This window comes from Talpa occidentalis, unplaced genomic scaffold (genome assembly GCF_014898055.3).
Source record: "Talpa occidentalis isolate TD23 unplaced genomic scaffold, MPIMG_talOcc4v2.1 talOcc4.14, whole genome shotgun sequence".
NCBI lineage: Eukaryota > Metazoa > Chordata > Mammalia > Eulipotyphla > Talpidae > Talpa > Talpa occidentalis.
The window spans coordinates 16,353,867-16,374,019 of NW_023601433.1; the positions used below are offsets into that span (position 1 = coordinate 16,353,867).

At 38.4% G+C, this 20,153-nt stretch overlaps 1 protein-coding gene across 1 annotated transcript in view; it reads left to right on the top strand.

Annotated features, from left to right (window-relative positions):
* GABRG3 (gamma-aminobutyric acid type A receptor subunit gamma3) overlaps positions 1-20,153 on the top strand; it is a 422,587-nt gene that overhangs the window by 254,194 nt on the left and 148,240 nt on the right. Inside the window, exons 4-5 of the mRNA XM_054694802.1 lie at positions 8,666-8,886; positions 11,477-11,559. Coding sequence (XP_054550777.1) covers positions 8,666-8,886; positions 11,477-11,559 — 304 coding nt within the window. The remainder of the gene's footprint in view (positions 1-8,665; positions 8,887-11,476; positions 11,560-20,153) is intronic.

Below are 20,153 nucleotides of genomic sequence, written 5' to 3' on the forward strand. Positions count from 1 at the left end.
AACCAAATGTCTTCAGTTAATGATGGATTTAAGTAAACTGTGGTATCCCTACAATGGGATAATATTTTTTAAAAAGGAATGATTCCCTCCCCCCCCCAACTCTTTGGGCTGTTTTTTTCTTTCCCTTTTTTTTTTTTGCCCAACCTTTCTTTTATTACTCTTTTTTTAATATTTTATTTTATATAACTCTTACATTGTTTTTCATTTTTGCACAATGTATTTTTGCATTTTCATTTTGGTTATATTCCCCATACAATTGCACCCCCCGCCTTATTTGACCCTAATCCTTCCTCTCCCCACCTCCCCTCCCCCCCGTAGTGTGTCTCTGGTTTATAGTTGCTTGTTGATTTAGATTTTTACTTTGTATTAATTCATCTTTTTCCTGGTCCCTTATTTAGGTTTTCTAAATTTCTGCTATGAGTGAGACATCCAGTATTTTTCTTTTTCTTTCTGACTTATTTCACTGAGCATGATCCCTTCTAGCTCCATCCATGTTGCTGCAAACTGCATGTGTTTATCTTTTTGATTGCTGAGTAATATTCCATTGTGTATATGTACCACATCTTCTTGATCCAGTCATCTATTTTTGGGCATTTGAGTTGTTTCCATAGCTTAGCTATTGTAAACAGTGCTGCTATAAACATAGGGGTGCAGGTGCCCTTTGGAATTGATGTTTCTGTGTCCTTTGGGTAAATACCTAGGAGTGGAATTGCTGGATCATATGGAAGCTCTATCTTTAGTAGGTCAAGAAATCTCCACACAGCTCTCCATAGTGGTTGGACCAGTTTGCACTCCCACCAGCAGTGCAAAGAGTTCCTTTTTCTCCACAACCTTGCCAACATTTGTTGTTGCTAGTTTTTTTAATATGTGCCATTCTCACTGGTGTCAGATGGTATCTCATGGTAGTTTTGATTTGCATTTCCCTGATTACAAGTGATGTTGAACATTTTTTCATATGCCTGTTGGCCATTTGCATTTCCTCTTTGAAGAAGTTTCTTTTTAGTTCTTCTGCCCATTTTTTTTTTTAAGATTTATTTATTTATTTATACAAGCACTGGGTACAGTCAGAAGCGCGGGAGGGTAAGAGAATTCACCAGAGCCAGAGCCGGGAGCAGAGCAGGCAGAAGGACCGAAGCACACTGCTGAGGGGAGCAGCGGGCGGCAGGAGAGGTCTGCGCGCCATGTGGGACCCTCCTCCGGTGGCCGGGGAGCAGCTGGGAATCGAACTGGCGCTGCAGAGGCTGCCAGCAGCTTTGCAACCCAGCACTCAACCGCTGCACCACCGGGGAGGCCCTCTTCTGCCCACTTTTTGACTGGATTATTTTCTTTGTTTTTGTTGAGTCTCATCAGCTCTTTGTATATTTTTGTGATCAGTCCTTCATCATTAGTGTTGTGTGCAAAAATTTTCTCCCAGTTGATGGGGTTTCTCTTTGTTTTTGTTATTGTCTCTTTTGCTGTGCAGAAGCTCTTTAATTTGATGTAGTCCCAGCTGTTTATCTTTGCCTTCACTATCACTGCTTTGAGTGATGTGTCTGTCTTTGAGGTGCACATCATGTAGTAATGAATTTTTTGATACATGTAACAATTTGGAAAGTTTCAAAGGTGTTCTGCTAAGTGAAAGAAGGCAAATTTAAAAGGTCTCATAACTTATGGGTTCATTTATATGCCATTCTCAAAAGATGAAATTATAGGAATAGAAAACTAATCAGGATTTACTGTATAATAATATAGAAGTAAAACATAAAAGACTGTTTCAATAGCATCAAAAATATCAAATACCTAGAAAATTTTTAACAAAAGATACATATCACCCTAGAAGTTAACTATTATCACATTGAGAGAGTTAAAAGAGACTTAAATAAATATCAGCATATTCTATATTCATGGACTGGAAAACTCTGTATTGGCAACAAGGCAGTTATGCATAAATTAATCTGTACAATCAATGCAATCTACCTAAATCACAGTGGCTTTTATTTTTATGAAATTTACAAGCTGATTCTAAAATGCGTATTATATACACATGACCAGGATATTTTTAAATCAAAAGAGCTAATTTGAAGTACTTGCTCCAATGGATATCAGTATTCACTAGAAAGCTACAATAACTAGATGGGTGGTATTTGTGCAAGGATACATGAATAGGTCTGTGGAACATATTTGATAGTCTCAAAAAAGGTCCAAATCTATATAGATATTATGACAAGCTTTGCATCACAGAGCAATGAGGAAAACTCAAGTTCTCAACCAGTAATGCTGGGATAATTGTATGTCCTTGTGAGAAGAAAAGAAAATTTATCTCTAACTCACACAAAAACCAATTCTGATGGACTATAGACTTAAGTATGAAAAGCAAAATAAGAAAACATCTGAACATAAATAAATGGAAATATCTCCATGTATTCAGAGATAGAAATAATTTAATAGGATTTTTAAAAAGCACTACCCATAAAGTGAATGACTGAGAAGTAAGATTTTATTAAAATTAAGAATGTCTTTTATCAAAAAGAATTACAAGAGGATGAAAAAGCAATCTACAAAGTGGTGTAGATCTATGCAGTACTTAAAGCTGACAATAGGGATCAGCATGCCGGGGTGGGGGGGTGATTTAAGAAACTGTTTCAAAATTGTGCCAAGTGCTTTCTTCAATGTGTCTAGATGAGTCACTGATTAAATATGCAATGCCTTTAGCATTTAGAGGAGTCAGAACACTTCTGAATAGGTTAAAATATACATATTAAGCACAAAACTACAGATCTGGAAGACTCGCTACAGTTCTTGAAATATCTTTCATGTGCAAGTAACTATTGCAGCGGGACGAGCTGGTTTTCAAATGTATTGGTGTGTTTGGAGACATTTCAAAAAAGTTAGAGTCTTGGGTAATTGGAAAATTGGAATCTGATTACCAAGTATTCTCATCTAAATCATTCATCCTCTTGCTCTATTGGTAACAAATACAAGCAATATTACTTTTATGCACAGAAATCCTTTTGTCCAATGAAATCTTGGGCTCTAAAATAATTTGGGTAATATTTACCATTTTAAAAAATGCATTCATTAAATAAATAACACCCGCAATCAATATGTTCTTAGATTTATATGATGATTTCTCGCAAATACACCTTTCATTTGACTTCTAAAATTCCTCAATATCTACTCCCCTTTTTGCAGTTCAAACTACTTCACCTGACTTCTTTGAAAATATCCAAATTCTGATTCTTGTAGTTGTCACATTCCACATTCTTAAACATCACCTATGAATGTTTGTCTAGTGCCCCTTGACAGCTTTGAATCATATTTTCCCTCATAATTATATTTTGTAAGTTACATTCGTTTATTCTGCTTTCTAATATATTGCTATTCTAATTTTTTTAAAGATTTATTTATTTATTTATACAAGCACTGGGTACAGTCAGAAGCACGGGAGGGTGAGAGGATTCACCAGAGCCAAAGTGGGGAGCAGAACAGGCAGACTGACAAAATACACTGGTGAGGGGAGCAGCGGGCGGCAGGAGAGGTCTGCGCGCCATGTGGGACCCTCTCCGGTGGCCGGGGATGGAACCGGCGCTGCAGAGGCTGCGGGCAGCTTCACAGCCCAGCTCTCAACTACTGTGCCACTAGGGGAGGCCCTATGCTAATTTATTTTATAAATAAATGTTAAAATAATTCAGCTATCTCAATCATTAAAATTAAGAGTATCTTTTATCAAAAAGATATCCTCTCCTCGCCTCCCCTCTTCGCGCCTCTTCTCTCCTCTCCGTGGGTGTCTCTTTGGATCCATTTTTGAGCTGAAAATTGAGAAAGCCATGAAATGTATCTCCTAAAGTTGATGGACAGATTAAAGAAACACTATTATCTGCCCTCTCAACTGCACTGACCCTGACCCCTCCCACTGTCGCATCCCAAGGGTGTGGGTCTTCCATGAGGCTTTCGAAGTGTCTATACCACCCTTCAACCCCACTGTAGGGACTGCTTTTCTAATCTGAAGGTGATGTCAACATTTTCTCCCCTGGATGACTGCCTGGCTCAGGCTAACCGAGTTTGTACTTGCCAATTCAAGTAGCAGCCTCATAGGACACGAGCGTGAGAGACTGCCTTTTTCTGTGTTGTGGGATCCCCGGCTCTCCTTGTTCTTAGGGCTGTTGTCTTGGTGCCCAGAGTTCCTGCTGGTCAAGCTAAACATACCGTCTGGCAGAGAACCTCTCACCCAGGACAGAGTCCTGGTATGAGGAATACACCAGGAAACCAGTATCTGTTGAAAACAGCAGGCAGGTATTATGGCCACATTAGCAAGATCAGCTAAAATACCTTACTTGTAAAGATTAGCAGTGAGTTAGGTAAGAAGAGGGAACAGAGATAGTAAGCTTTGATTAGCAGGAACTATGGAGCCCCTGCCCCAAGCAATAGCTCCTGATCATCCCACCCTAGCTTGCACCAGATGATGATGCAGCCCTGATATTGCATCCCCAAAAACATGTGCATTCCTTCATGTAGTTACCCATCTACTCTGAACCAGGTTCTAGACAACCATGAGACTTCCCTTGCGCGGGGGCTGCACCTTCTTGGTGTAGTCTCTCTAGGCTTCTCATTGCTCCACGTGGACTTGGGGTGATATTTCCCTCATCCCTCATCAGTTCCAACGTTGCTGCTCTGTGAGTCAGTGCTGTGTTAGGGACTGCTTATGCCAGTTTCTTTTCCATGGGTCCAGATTTATCCAGACTTCTTTCAGAGCTGCTTTGTGTTCACTGAGAAGCCCCACAAGCTCAGAGCTATTTAGACAGTTGGCAAGTCTAAGGACCTGCTATGCTCTGTCTAAATATTTAAAAAGGAATCCTTCAGTCTGAAGAAAAAATGAGACTAAACAATGAACTTCAACCTCCAGTGGTCACCAACTGTGACCCATTTCACGTTGGGATCAGCTGTAAAGCTGAGAATTTCGTATGAACTTAAATCATTTTCTCATACAGCAAATATTTGGGGTGCTAAAAAAGAGATTGAGAAGTTTCTTCATTAAATTATACATTTTTCCTGAGTTAGAGACTGTGGGCATGAAAAGAATTAAATGTTCTCATCAGAGAAGATCAAAGAAAGTGATATGGTGGGATACAGATGTTAGCTATGTTGACAGTCATTGTGCTGCTTTAAGAGAATCAAATCAACTGTTGCACCCCTTGAACTCATGCATGTTCATCAATTACCTAAATGGGGAGGGGGGGTTGCTGAGCATTTCCATACCCTTTGCTCAGGCACAATTAACATATCTTGCAATACACCTATCACCCACTATGTTAAAAAAGACAAAACTACCAAATCTGAAATCTTGACTTTTATGTCAGCTGTTAGGAGAAAGAGTCCAAGCCAATTCTTCAAGGGTAAAAAGCTAAATAAACACAAAATAAAAATCTTGCTCACATAAGCACCCTCAACAGCTTCTTTTACAAAGTATGACTAAACTGTTTTATATTCTATTTTCTTTTTTTGTAGTCTAACATTGTAAACTTTTGGGTGGTGGTCAGTACCTCTGAGCAATGCCCAAAGAGAAATTACTTTATCATTTTGGAAGGAACTCAGAGCAGGATCACTTGCAAACCAGTCGTTGTAAATATTAAAGTGGAACCCAGTAAAGAATTATAACTTTCTTCATGCACAGGAAAATCACATTGCTATTTTTCTTCACCTTCCACGATTACCTTCATAGGCCTTCATGTAAGGCAATGTCCCAATAGCGAAGATTTAAACTCCTCTTTAACGATGAAATTCCCCTAGGGTGCTGTTAGGAAAAAAAGAAAAATACTGTGTGCCCCACCTCCTTCCCAGGCAGTGACCTGGAAGCATGATGTGGGTTGTCTAAATGAGGTCCCAGAAGCTGAAAATTCTTTACATGTGGTTTAGAAATTCCCATTTGCCTCTTATGGTGATGATGCTCTGGGAATGTTGCTGAGGGGCTGAGGGGCGAGTCAAATCTTGATGTAATTCGCTAAATATTACTTTACCCAGAGGGATTTCTAATCTCTGTAATGCATCTCTTTCATAATGTATTTAGCTTTGCACAAGTGAAGGTGATTTCCTGGAATGCAGACTAGCACCAAAGGGCACATTCAACCTCCTGCCTCCTGCCTGAAGTCCCTAGGGGAAACATTTGAGATCATATTGGGCTCCAGCAAAGCTCACTGGCTAGGGATATATTGCCCACAGACAGGATGATGCTTCCTCTCTGTGAATCAGGGATGTTAATAGTGTCATGAAATTCAGCAGAGTGAGAGCATGTCAATTATTTGAAATAGGAATGTCCTTTATTAATTCTTCATTCTTCCATTTGGTTTTGTTATTTGGTAAAGGTAAAGAGAAACCTGTTAGGAAAAAATCCAATTTTTAGAAGTAACAGATAGCATTAAGCAGCATAATTTTTCTTCTGTTTTGTCAAAATGTTAGACATACTGCAATAATTCATGGTCTATTTAGGAATCATTAAGTCCTTCAGTTATTGAAACAAATTACGAGTGCAGCTCTTCACAAGCACCAGGACTTAAATTGGGGGAATTCTGCGCATGTTTTTACCTATTTCATTTATTAACATTTCAAACACATTAATTTCACAGCTATTTATGAATTATATAAAATGTTATTTCTTTTTACACAGACATTGTAGAATTATTTTTTTTCCTTCTACAGAAAGATGATTAATGCTGTTACAAAGAAAGTTTATGAGAAACATAAAAACATTTCTCCGTGGGTGGGAAATGTTTCTCCAACATTGAATCAAACGTAGCACAATAAAACATTCATACCACCTTATGCTTCTTGGATGGGAGCTTGTGATGGAATTTCAGAATAAACTAAAGCATGCGCCCCACAACCCTACTGCCCCTTCTTTTGCAATAAAGTGATGGGAGCAGCCTAATTAGTGCTTTCTGAATATTTCATGCAGAATTCAAACATATAAAAGTTGTTTCCAGTGGCAAAAGATGTGAATGGTCATTCTGTTGCCTCTTTATTGCAAAAGCCACAGGAATGAGTGAAACTAGACAACCTTTCATTGGTGAAAGGCTAACTATAGGCAGGAATATAAAAATATAAAAGGTTAGAGTTGGAAGGTCCTTACCATTAAAGGTGAAGGAGAGGACACTGTTTATCAACAGGATGATTGTGGAAGGACTTCTGCGTGGGGATCCATCTTCACATTTCATAGTTGTTCCTGCAACTAATGGTCAGATTTCACCTGCAGGAGCTGCTTTCAGTCACATGCTGGATGTTTGCTGGGGATATTTTCCCCTTGGCACAGTACTGGATGTTTGCTGGAGACACGGCCTGGCACAGCGCAGCAAATAGATGAAGAATGATGGATTAGTTAATAAAAGGAAGGATCTGGTCAGTTGAATGACCTATCTCAAGGTTTTTTGATTGGAATGGAAAGGAAAAGATGGAATTTGTTGAAAAGTATGGCACTCATTCCCTAATAATCGTAAGTTTATAATATCAAAAATATTGCAGAAACCTACAAAAGATGTGAAAACCTCTAACAATCAGCCTCTATACCTTCCTGACTATGGACCTCATGATAATCCTTTAAATTAAATAGAGGGGCCTCTCTGGTGGCGCAAGAGGTTAAAACGCAACCTATGAAGCTGTCCACAGCCACTGCAGCAGGAGTTCAATCCCCAGCCAGGGAGGTGCCCACATGGCACAGCAGACCTCTCCTGACTCACCCGCTGACCCGTTCAGTTGTGTATTTCAGTGAGTCTGCCTGTTCTATTCCCCACTCTGTCTCTGGTAAATCCTCTTACCACCCACACCTCTGGCCTGCATCCCAGTTCTTGTATGCATAAATAAATAAATCTTTTTTAAAAACAAAATAAAAAATAAATAAATAGAAGGGCCTCTGAGGTCCAGGCAACTGACATTTCTTTAGAGTTCATGGTGACATCTGGCCCATGCTAACATCCAACATCACAGCAAAGTCTTACTCTGGGTTGTAAACACTGGGATGACTTCCAGATACAGATGTAATTTGAGCCTCATCAGTCTTGTGTTGGAATCAGCATTTGGCTGGGGTGGCTATCAGTGTGCTAGTTTTGTTATTATTATTGAACTATAATTAATCGATGACAGGTTCTATAGGCATGCATTGCATAGTTTTTTGTTGCTTCTTCTTTTTGATTTGGGTTGTGTTGTTTGAGAAGACTCTTGATTATTATTATTATGTAAGCTAATACTTCTGGATCACCTGTTCTCTGCCAGACATTAATGGTTTTTCATGTGATCATTTCCTTTGTTCTTTATCATTGCATGAGGCGGTGGCCACTAACCATTTTAATTAGAGAATAGAAGCTCCACCACTCACAGCTTGGACTGGTGGATGCATCAGGGTGTACATCTATGTTCTGAATTATATTCTACTACCTCTTAACCCCTCATCACAATTTATGTGTTTGATACAACTTAAAATTTACAGAGCAAGTTCACATAATCATACTGGTAACTATATCGGTTATCACTTGTTAAATGTTTACCATGGTAAAGCAACCACTATATTAAGCATTAACTGGAGGGGAAGTGGGCAGGTGAGGATGTAAATATGGAAGAAAACCAAACTTTGGGCAAAGAAATTGAAGCAGGCAGAAAATTCACTAATAGAACTGCTTTGCCTCCTTTTGCTCTGTTTCAGGAATACCAAATTGATATATTTTTTGCTCAGACCTGGACCGACAGCCGACTTCGATTCAACAGCACAATGAAAATACTTACTTTAAACAGCAACATGGTGGGGTTGATATGGATTCCAGATACCATCTTCCGCAATTCTAAGACTGCAGAGGCTCACTGGATCACCACCCCCAATCAGCTCCTCAGAATATGGAATGATGGAAAAATCCTTTATACTTTAAGGTAAGATGCCAGAAGATCTTTAATTAGTGACCATCTGATTTTGGATTTAAAATTTGGATCATCATAGTGATTGGACCCTATTTTCATAGATAAGTTCTTCATTTCTTATGTTCGACGTGCTACAGCATTCTGAAAAAGTTTATCTAAATGCCATATATACAAATAATGGTGTACAAATGATCTGTATGAATATAAACTCATCCTTTCATCAGAATTCTTTTCTGCTGAAAGCTAACTGTGGAAATTATCTTTCATATGTTTGACCTACAAGTCCCATCAGCTATGAAAACAGATGTCTTGGAGTACTAATTAACAAATGCAATTATAGCCAAATTTGAGACTATGATGGGTAAAAAGAGCAGCGAGGGGTTTTCCCAGTGCATCTTCAATGGGAATGGCAGCTACCTTAGAATGAGTCCTCTTGGGGGCTGAAAGGTCCTGTCCTCAAAGAAACTCAGTATGAACTGACTCGTCCAAAGTCACCACTGGGAACTAGTGTTACCAGAGTTTGAACCTAAGGTCTATCTCAAAATTCTGACTAGGGTCTCTCTCAAAATTCTCTCCACTCGAGGGCCTCCCTGGTGGTGCAAGAGGTTAAGCACAGCACTATGAAGTTGTCTGCAGCCTCTGCAGCACGAGTCTGATCCCCGGCAGGCCAGGGAGCTACCTACATGGAGCAGCAGACCTCTCCTGTCTCTCCCGCTGCTCCCCTCAGCAGTGACTTTCAGTCAGTCTGTGTGTTCTGTTCCCCATTCTGTCTGGTGAATCTTCCCACCCCCCACACCTCTGGCCTATACTCCAGTTCATGTATGCATAAATAAATAAATCTTAAAAAAAAATTCTCTCCACTCAAATGGTCTGAGTCTAATGGAACACATATCTGCCACAGAGCATAGCAGCGTCCTGCACCCAAGCCAGACTTTCTGCTCTTTCAACCTAGAGTCAGGTCAGCAAGTGACCTCTCAGGAGCATGGGGTGGCCCTAGCCCTGAACTAACAGCCTCTCTCACCACCTTTTTGGCACTGTGGCTCCTGCCTTTGATCCTGATGAAAAAATCCTTTATACTTTAAGGTAAGATACCAGTAGATCTTTGGTTACTGACCATCTGATTTTGGATTTAAAATTTAGATCATCATAGTGATTGGACCCTTGGCACAGTACTGGATGCTCCTGCTGCTCCTTCTGCCTCAGGCCGGCCTGCTCCCTCACTTCACTCTCTTTTCATCTTCCCACTGCTGTAGCTTATCCACTCCCACAAATTTAAAAGCCATATTCATGCTGAGAATTCCCATATGCCTATTCCTACCCAGTACACCCAGCTTCTTGGATCCGCCTGCCTGCGTGCTCTCTTCCTGAAGGTCTAAAGAGCATTTCAGATCTAGCGTGCCTCAAGGGAAAGTGACTTCTCTAAATCCTTTGAGCCATGCCCCTGCATCCTCCCACTCCGTGAAAGCCCCTACTAGCCCTCGAGCTCTCCTCCTTCACCCTTAAGTCCAGTGTCATTAGCTCCTAACTGCAGGTGATTTCTGACAGTGAGGGGAAATCTGTAACTCATAGTGGTAAGCAAGTGTCCATAGCATAAATAAAGGCACAGATTAAAATAAAAATAAGCAGAAGATTATTTTTTAAAGTTTCAGGGAAACGAAACTTTTGTTGTTGGAGGAATAACTAAAACACCTACAATAGGGCCTCCCCTGGTGGCGCAGTGGTTGAGCACTGGACTGCGAAGCTGCCTGCAGCCTCTGCAGTACCGGTTCGATCCCCGGCCGCAGGCAAGGGTCCCACATGGCGCGCAGACCTCTCCTGCCATGCCCGCTGCTCCCCTCAGCAGTGTATTTTGTCAGTCTGCCTGTTCTGTTCCCCTCTCTGGCTCTGATGAATTCTCTCACCCCACACTTCTGACTGTACCCAGTGCTTGTATAAATAAAAAATAAAAAATAATAAAAAAAAACACCTACAACAGATAAACCTGCTGGTGACTTATGTTTAGAGAGCCAGAGTTTCTAGAGGTGTTTCCTCATCAACCCTAAGGGACTCTGAAGGAGACTCTGAGATAAAAGTGAGCCTCAGCAAGCCGGACTCAAGACATGGTCTTTGCTGGGATCCTTTATGGAAACTCCGAGGGCTGTCTTCTCTGGAAGGATGCAGTGAACACTTTCAGTACATCCACCACCTTCTTAGTGAAATGGAGTTGTCCAAATAGGAAATTCCCCCTACATGTGGATTAATTTGGAATTATACCTATTTACACAAACACACCACTTTCAAAATGGAGGAAGGACTTACTTTAAACAGATTAAACAAGGATGGCTAAAACTGCAGTTGTTTTTATATGTCTCTTCTGACTTGACTTGGGATTTCATTAGCTGAAATTCTCTCTGCTACCAATAGTTAAAGCAGAACAAAATAACACAACACAGAAGCAACTGAATGGTAGCACTGACTGGATGGTGCTGCTGCCAGCAGTGACTGCACGTGCTGTCCCCTCCCCCTGCCCCCACGGTGGTAAGGGACAGTCCCATCAAACTGCATGGGAACCTTACAAGGTTGTTACTGAGTGACCTCAGGGTGACATGTGGCTTTCCCACAGGCTCACCATCAATGCAGAGTGCCAGCTGCAGCTGCATAACTTCCCCATGGACGAGCACTCCTGCCCGCTGATCTTCTCCAGCTGTGAGTATCTCCTTGGGCACCCTGATGCCAAGGAATGTCCAGTCTGTGCTAATTTCTCACCAGTGGTCACAGGACTGATTAGAGCATCTAATTAGAGCATTAGAGAAAATACATACTGTCTGGAGATTGGACACCTGGGTATTTTCACTCTTTATTACATGGGACTCATGTTACAAAATAGGTAGTTCTGATTAGGCTGTGAGCAACTTATAAATTTTATAATATGGAAGGATTCAGGAATTAATGAATAACTGATTTGTCAATGACTCTTAGGCTAGTGAGCTGTGCATATTATTTGGAGTGTACAAAATTCTTTAGGAAATATTTTCAGGTTTAATATCATCTTCAAGCAAGGTAATTTATGTTCTAAATTGAAGAACTTTATTTAAAAATTGTCTCTTGGCACTACAGTAAGATATCATTTTTATAGTAGTCTACCTTCCAGTATTTTGCTTTTGACTGATAATATAGCTTAGAAGTCACTGTTTAAAAATTAATGCTACATTTAAGAATATACATATGTATATGTATGTACATATCCAATTTATTTGAACATTTATAGAGTACAATTTTTAAGTGGGATAAATATGGAAATTTAAGTGTAGAATTTATGATGGGCCATTTCCAGTGTATTGATCATAGGTACTAAAGTATGACTCATAAAAATTCAATTAACTTTATTGGCTTTCTTTATAAAAACATATTATAAAGTTTGTCATGGGACATGACAAACAAATGATGAAATCTCAGGCAGAAAGTTTTATGACTATCCTTCCTGGGCATTGTAATGAGAAGACAAACATGAGATAATGGACAGACACACTTTGTAATTCATTTTAAGTACAGAAAAAAACAAGATAGAAAATAAAAATTCACTGATCTCCTAGTTATGGGATAAGTATTCTTATGTGGAGATTAATTAGTTGACTCCAAATTTAATACACCTCAAAACACCTTAAATTTTCAAAGTCTATATAGCTGATGTCTAGGAATGTCTAGTAAACTTGCCTGTAGACTCACTTGGGCCTGCTGTTCTCTTTTAAATGATTTTAAAAGTCATATAACCATTCAAGTTGTCTAGCTTTTGTGAATCAGCTTGGCAGTGATGTATCTGTTTTTTCCTAGTGACTTGTCTACTTTCCTACTTCTTTGTCTTTGTGACCCCACCAGCCTATGTTGACCCTTCCAATCGTCTGATCGTCTGTTAGTTCTTCTATGGATTTTAAGATTTCAGTGGTTATTCTCACTATTAAAGACATTCTATTTCATTGCTTTTTTCTAATTTCACGCACAGTTTTGATAGTCTCTGACTTCTTCGCCATATTTCAAAGAAATCTATTTATTTATATTTCCTGAATACTCCAATATGTGGGCGCAATTTGCAGTTTCATTTTACTCTGTCTCCTGGTTATATTTCACTTTTCTGTTCAGTAACTTGTTATTTGAGCTCATGTTTCCTGGAAGTTATTCTGTGGGATTTCATTGAAGCTTGCATTGAGGGCAAGTTCTTCTAAGGAGGGTTTGCTGTGCCTCTACCTGGTGTTTCTGTTGCTTTAAATCAAAGTTCAGTTCTGGGTTCCTGGACCACACAGATGGTGTGAATTCTAATTATGTCTTTGTGATTTCAGACTGTGGTTTTAAATTCTTAGGAGAAATTTGAGAAATTTGTCACAAAGATAAATTTGGCGGAGGGAGAGGGAGTCTTCTCTGTTTTCGCCACAGCCTAAATTGCACGAAAATCTCCTTATTAGAAGAGTTTCTCCTGAGCTTACCAACTGAGGTTTACTTTCTTCCCTATAGAAGCAACTCAAGTGTCCATCAACAAATGAATGTGTGAGCAAAATGTGGTCAATAGGTATAATTGGGATATTATTTAAATTTAAAAAGGAATGAAATTCTGGCATGCTACAACATGGATGAAAGTTGAGGGCATAATACTAAATGAAATAAGTCCTCTCTTATACACACACACACACACACAATGTCTTTCACTGTTTTGAAGTACCAGCATTTGTCAAAAAAAAAAAAAAGAAGCAGAAAGATAATTGAAGTTGTCAAAGTCTGGAGTAGACATAATGTGGAGTGATAGTTTACTTTTGCAAGATGAAAAGTGTCCTGGAGATAGATGGTGGTGATAGTTTCTCAACAATAAGAATGTGATTACTATCACCAAGCTGTCCATTAAATATAATTAAGATAGTGCATTTTATGTTTTGTGTATTTTGATACAATAAAAATTGAAAAAAGTATGGTAACTAAAATAAAACATTCACAATAGAAACTCAATGGCAGATTTGAGCATGAAGAAGAAAGAATCAACACCCTTAAATATAGACCAAAGCACATTACAGAGCCCAAAGGACAAGAGATAAAAGAATGAAGAAAAATGGGGGCCTCCCTGGTGGTGCAGGCGGTTGAGCTCCACATTGTGAAGCTGTCCACGCCTCTGCAGCATGGGTTTGATCCCGGCTGGCCAACGAGAATCCCACATGGCACAGCAGACCTCTCCTCTCCCGCCCACTGCTCCCCTCAGCAGTGTATTTCATCAGTCTGCCTGTTCTGTTCCCCACTCTGTCTCTGGTGAATCCTCTCACCCTCCACACCTCTGGCCTACACTCCAGGTCTTGTATAAATAAATAAATCTTTAAAAAAAAAAAAGAATGAGGAAAAATGGAGACAGCACTGGAAACTGGTGGGACATCCTGAAACTTACTGACTTGTGCATAAGGGAAAACTCAGAAGGAATGCTGAGAGAAAGAAAGGGTAGGAAAAATATGTAACGACCATAAGTTACCAAAGTTTACAATGTGTATCTACGTATCCAGGAAACTTAATGAACCTCAAGTAGGATAAACTCAGAGCATTTTTCAAAGTCTTGAGCATCTCAGAGAGACCTATACTTAGATATAATCAAACTGTCTAAAGACAAAACAGCCAGGGAGAAACAAGATTAACACGTGATTTCTCATAAAAGGCCATGAAGGCCAGAAAGCAGTGGAATGACATATTTAAAGGCTGAAAGAAAACAGCTGTCATAAAATGATTCCATATACAGCTAATTTACTCTTCAAATCTGGGAAAGGAAAACATTTCCAGATAACCTAAAACAAAAAACTCACTGCTGACAGAGAAACTTCTTCTATAAGAAATACTATAGGAAGTCCTTCAAGCTGAAATGAAAAGACATGAGGCACTAAGACTAATATTATAAAAGAACAAAGTTTATTTAAATATGTTCTATTGAAATTGACAATATTAATTCATACTGGATTGTTTATATTAATTATAATACTCAAGATAGCTACAAAGAACATCATTTAAAAAAAAAGAAACAACAGCATGCTTAAAATTGTACACTAGAAAATATCTGTGTAACACCAAAAAAGGCTAGTAATGGAGGGCAGGAAGAGAAAAAAACATATAAAAGACATAGAAAACAAATGTTAAAATGTCACTTAACGGCCTCCCCGGTGGCGCAGCGGTTGAGCGCTGGGTTGCAAAGCTGCCCGCAGCCTCTGCAGCGCCGGTTCCTTCCCCGGCTGCTCCCCGGCCACCGGAGGAGGGTCCCACGTGGCGCCGCAGACCTCTTCTGCCACCCGCTGCTCCCCTCAGCAGTGTACCTCGGTCCTTCTGCCTGCTCTGCTCCCTGCTCTGGTTCTGGTGAATTCTCTCACCCTCCCATGCTTCTGACTGTACCCAGTGCTTGTATAAATAAATAAACAAGCAAACAAACAAACAAATTAATTAATTAATTAAAAAATAAAATAAAATGTCACTTAACCCCTGTCTCCTCAGCAATTACAATGAATGTAATTATACTCCAATTAAAAGTCAATGATTGACAGACTGTGTAAAAGACCATGACCATCCTATGTGCTGTATATGAGACTGAATTATAATTCACAGACACAAAAAATTTTTAATTAAAAGGATAAATGAGATATATCGTGTAAATAATAACCAAAAGAGAATGGCTATATCCGACAAAATATACTTCAAAATTATTATAAAAAAAACAAGGACATTATATATATATGGTAAAGTAGGTTGACACATGAAGAAATGTATATTAGCAATAATAAATACCCATGCACCTAATAAGAGAGAGTTAAAATACTTAAAGTAAAATTTGACTGACATGAAGGGAAAAATAGATAGCAAAAGTAGTAGGATATTTTCATATCCTACTTTCAAAAATGAATTGAAAAACTAAATAGGTCAACAATGAAATGGAAGACTTGAAAAAATCTTGAAAAAAATTAGATCTAATTCGACAGCTAAAGAACACTTCACTGAGCAACAGCAGAATATACATCTTTCTCATATGCATGTGCAATATTCTGAAATACAAGTCATCGTTAGGCCTTGAAATAGATACATAAATCTAACAGAGCTGAAATAAAATTGCTGGAAACAAAAATCAATATACAAATACCATTTGTGTTTCTACATAATAGGAATGAAAGAGCTACCATGGCATTCACAATCAAAAAGAATCATACTTAAGAATGAATTTATTTTTTTCTCAGTTTATTTTTTAAATATATTTTATTTTTTTCATTTAATTTTTAATTTTCTTACATCATTGTTCGGTTTTGTACAATATTTGGTTTCTACCCTCAGGTGTAGTACCCATAATTCTCACATTACCATGGCACCCGGAAACCATCACCCTAATCCCTTGTGTTCTTCTTTCTCCTATTTTTTTTTCTACTTTTCTGTTACAAGAATCAAAAAAAAAAACCCCTCCTTTTTCTTTTTTTTTTTAAAATAATAAATTTTATTTTTATATTCCCCCATACAATTGCAAAAGCCCCATTCTGACCCCAATCCTTCCCTTCCCGCCCCCCACCTCACAAAAAGTGTCTCTGGTTCATAGTTTTTTGTTGATTTTGATTTTCACTTTCTTATATTCATTTTCCTGGTCCCTTATTTAAGTTTTCTAGATTCCTGCTATGAGTGAGATCATCCGGTATTTTTCTTTTTCTTTTTGGCTTATTTCACTGAGCATGATCCCTTCCAGCGCCATCCATGTTGCTGCAAAATTGCATGTGTTTATCTTTTTTGAATGCTGAGTAATATTCCATGGTATATATGTACCACATCTTCTTGATCCAGTCATCTATTTTTGGGCATTTGGGTTGTTTCCAAAGCTTAGCTATTGTAAACAGTGCTGCTATAAACATAGGGGTGCAGGTGCTCTTTGGAACTGATGTTTCTGTGTCCTTTGGGTAAATACCTAGGAGTGGAATTGCTGGATCATATGGAAGCTCTATGTTTAGTAGGTCCAGAAATCTCCACACAGCTCTCCATAGTGGTTGGACCAGTTTGCACTCCCACCAACAGTGCAGAAGAGTTCCTTTTTCTCCACAACCTCGCCAACATTTGTTGTTGCTAGTTTTTTTAATATGTGCCATTCTCACTGGTGTGAGATGGTATCTCATGGTAGTTTTGATTTGCATTTCCCTGATTACAAGTGATGTTGAACATTTTTTCATATGTCTGTTGGCCATTTGCATTTCCTCTTCAGAGAAGTTTCTTTTTAGCTCTTCTGCCCATTTTTTGACTGGATTATTTTCTTTGTTGTTGCTGAGTCTCATCAGCTCTTTGCAGATTTTTGTGATCAGTCCTTTATCATTAGTGTTGGGTGCAAAAATGTTCTCCCAGTTGGTGGGGTTTCTCTTTGTTTTTGTTATTGTCTCTTTTGCTGTGCAGAAGCTCTTTAATTTGATGTAGTCCCAGCTGTTTATCTTTGCCTTCACTATCACTGCTTTGGGTGATGTGTCTGTAAAGATGTCTCTGATGTGCGAATCCCGTAGTGTTTCGCCTATATTTCCTTCTATGTATTTTATGGTTTCAGGTCTTATGTCTAGTTCTTTAATCCATTTTGAGTTGATTTTTGTGTATGGTGTGAGGTAGTGGTCAAGCTTCATTCTTTTGCATGTAGCGACCCAGTTTTCCCAGCACCATTTATTGAACAAACTTTCTTTGCTCCAATGCATAGTCTTTGCTCCTTTGTCAAAGATTAGTTGACCATAAATCTGTGGGTTTATTTCTGGATTTTCTATTCGATTCCATTGGTCTGTATGTCTGTTCTTGTTCCAATACCATGCAGTTTTGATGATTATGGCTTTGTAGTATAGTTTGAAGTCTGGGAGTGTGATGCCTCCATTTCCTTCTTTTTTTTTCAGTAGAGCTTTGGCTATTCGGGGTTTTTGGTGATTCCATATGAATTTCATCAATAATTGTTCTATTTCTTTGAAGAATGACATTGAAATTTTGATTGGAATAGCATTGAATCTGTATATTGCTTTTGGTAGGATGGCCATTTTAATGTTTATTCTTCCAATCCATGAGCAGGGGATGTCTTTCCATTTCTTTGTGTCTTCTTCTATTTCTTTTAACAGTGTTTTATAGTTTTCTTTGTATAGGTCCTTTACCTCTTTTGTTAGATTTATTCCCAAATATTTGATTTTTTTGTTTCAATAATAAAAGGGGTGGTTTTTTTGATTTCTTCTTCTTCAGATTTATTGTTTGTGTATAGGAAGGCTACTGACTTTTGCGTGTTGATTTTGTATCCTGCCACTTTACTGAATTGATTGATGAGTTGAATTAGTTTTTCTGTGGAGATTTTGGGGTTCTCTATGTATATTATCATATCATCTGCAAATAGTGATAGTTTGACTTCTTCTTTTCCTATTTGGATTCCTTGGATGTCTTTCTCTTGTCTTATTGCTCTGGCTAGGACTTCCAGTATTATATTGAAAAGCAGTGGTGAGAGTGAACATCCTTGTCTTGTTCCAGATCTTAATGGAATTGCTTTCAGCTTTTCACCATTGAGAATGATACTGGCTGTTGGCTTGTCATAGATGGCCTTTATGATGTTGAGGTATGTTCCTTGTATCCCAAGAATTTCAAGGGCTTTTATCATGAATGGGTGTTGCACTTTGTCGAAAGTTTTCTCAGCATCTATTGATATTATCATATGGTTTTTATATTTCTTTTTGTTGATGTGTTGGATAACGTTGATTGATTTTCTGATGTTAAACCATCCTTGTGTCCCTGGAATTAATCCAAGTTGGTCGTGGTGAATTATCTTATGGATACATTGTTGGATTCTGATAGCTAAAATTTTATTGAGGATTTTTGCATCAGTGTTCATTAGGGAGATTGGCCTGCAGTTTTCCTTTTTTGTGTTGTCCTTATTCGGTTTTGGTATTAGTGTAATATTGGCTTCATAGAACGTGTTTGGTATTGTCCCTTCCTTCTCAATTTTTTGGAAGAGTTTGTGAAGGATAGGCACTAATTCGTCTCTGAATGTTTGGTAGAATTCATTTGTAAATCCATCAGGTCCTGGGCTTTTGTTTTTGGGGAGGTTTTTGATTACCATTTCAATTTCGCTGCTTGTAATTGGTCTGTTTAGGTGTTCTATTTCTTCTTTATCTAGCTTTGGGTGATTGTAGAGTTGTAGGAATTTGTCCATCTCCTCTAGATTGTTGAACTTGTTTCCATATAACTGTTCATAGTAGTTACTGATTATTCTTTTTATTTCTGCTGTGTCCGTTGTGATTTCTCCTCTTTCATTTATGATCCTGTGTATTTGTGCTTTCTCCCTTTTTTCCTTTGTGAGCCTGGCTAGGGGTTTGTCTATTTTATTTATTTTTTCAAAGAACCAGCTCTTGGTTTCATTGATCTTTTGGATTGTTTTTTTAGTTTCAATTTCATTTATTGGTTTTTATTATTTCTTTTCTTCTACTGGTTTTGGGGTTTTTTTGTTGGTCTTTTTCTAGATCTTTGAGCTTCAAGATTAGGTTGTTTCTTTGAGTTCTTTCTTGTTTTTTGATGTGAGCTTCTATTGCTATATATTTTCCTCTTATTACTGCTTTTGCTGCATCCCATACATTTATTTAGGATATTGGTGTCCTCCTTGTCATTCAATTCAAAGAATTTTTTAATTTCTTCTTTGATCTCCTCGTTAGTCCAGTGGTCTTCCATTAGTGTGTTTTTTAATCTCCATGAGATAGGATAGTTCCTTGCCTTCTTTTTATGGTTTATTTCTAGTTTGATGCCTTCGTGGTCAGAAAAGATGGTTGGTATGATTTCAATCTTGGTGTATCTGTTGATGTTTGTCTTGTGCCCCAGTATGTGATCGATCCTGGAGAATGATCCGTGTGCGCTTGAGAAAAATGTGTACTCCGTTTTTTTGGGGTTAAGTGTTCTATAGATGTCTGTTAAGCCCAAGTGCTCTAGGTCCTTATTTAGAGCTTTAGTTTCTTTATTTATTTTTTGTCTTGTTGATCTATCCATTGTTGATAGTGGTGTGTTGAAGTCTCCCACTATGTATGTGTTTTCTCTGATGTCTGTTTTCAGAGAGGACAACAGTTGTCTGATACATTTTGGTGCTCTTTCGTTTGGTGAGTATATGTTAATGAGTGTTATTTTTTCTTCAAGTATTGTCCCCTTGATCATAATGTAGTGACCATTGGGGTCTCTTTTTATTTTTTTGAGTTTGAAGTCTGTTTTATCTGATATAAGTATAGCTGTTCCTGCTTTCTTTTTTGGCCCATTTGCTTGTAGGATTGTTTTCCATCCTT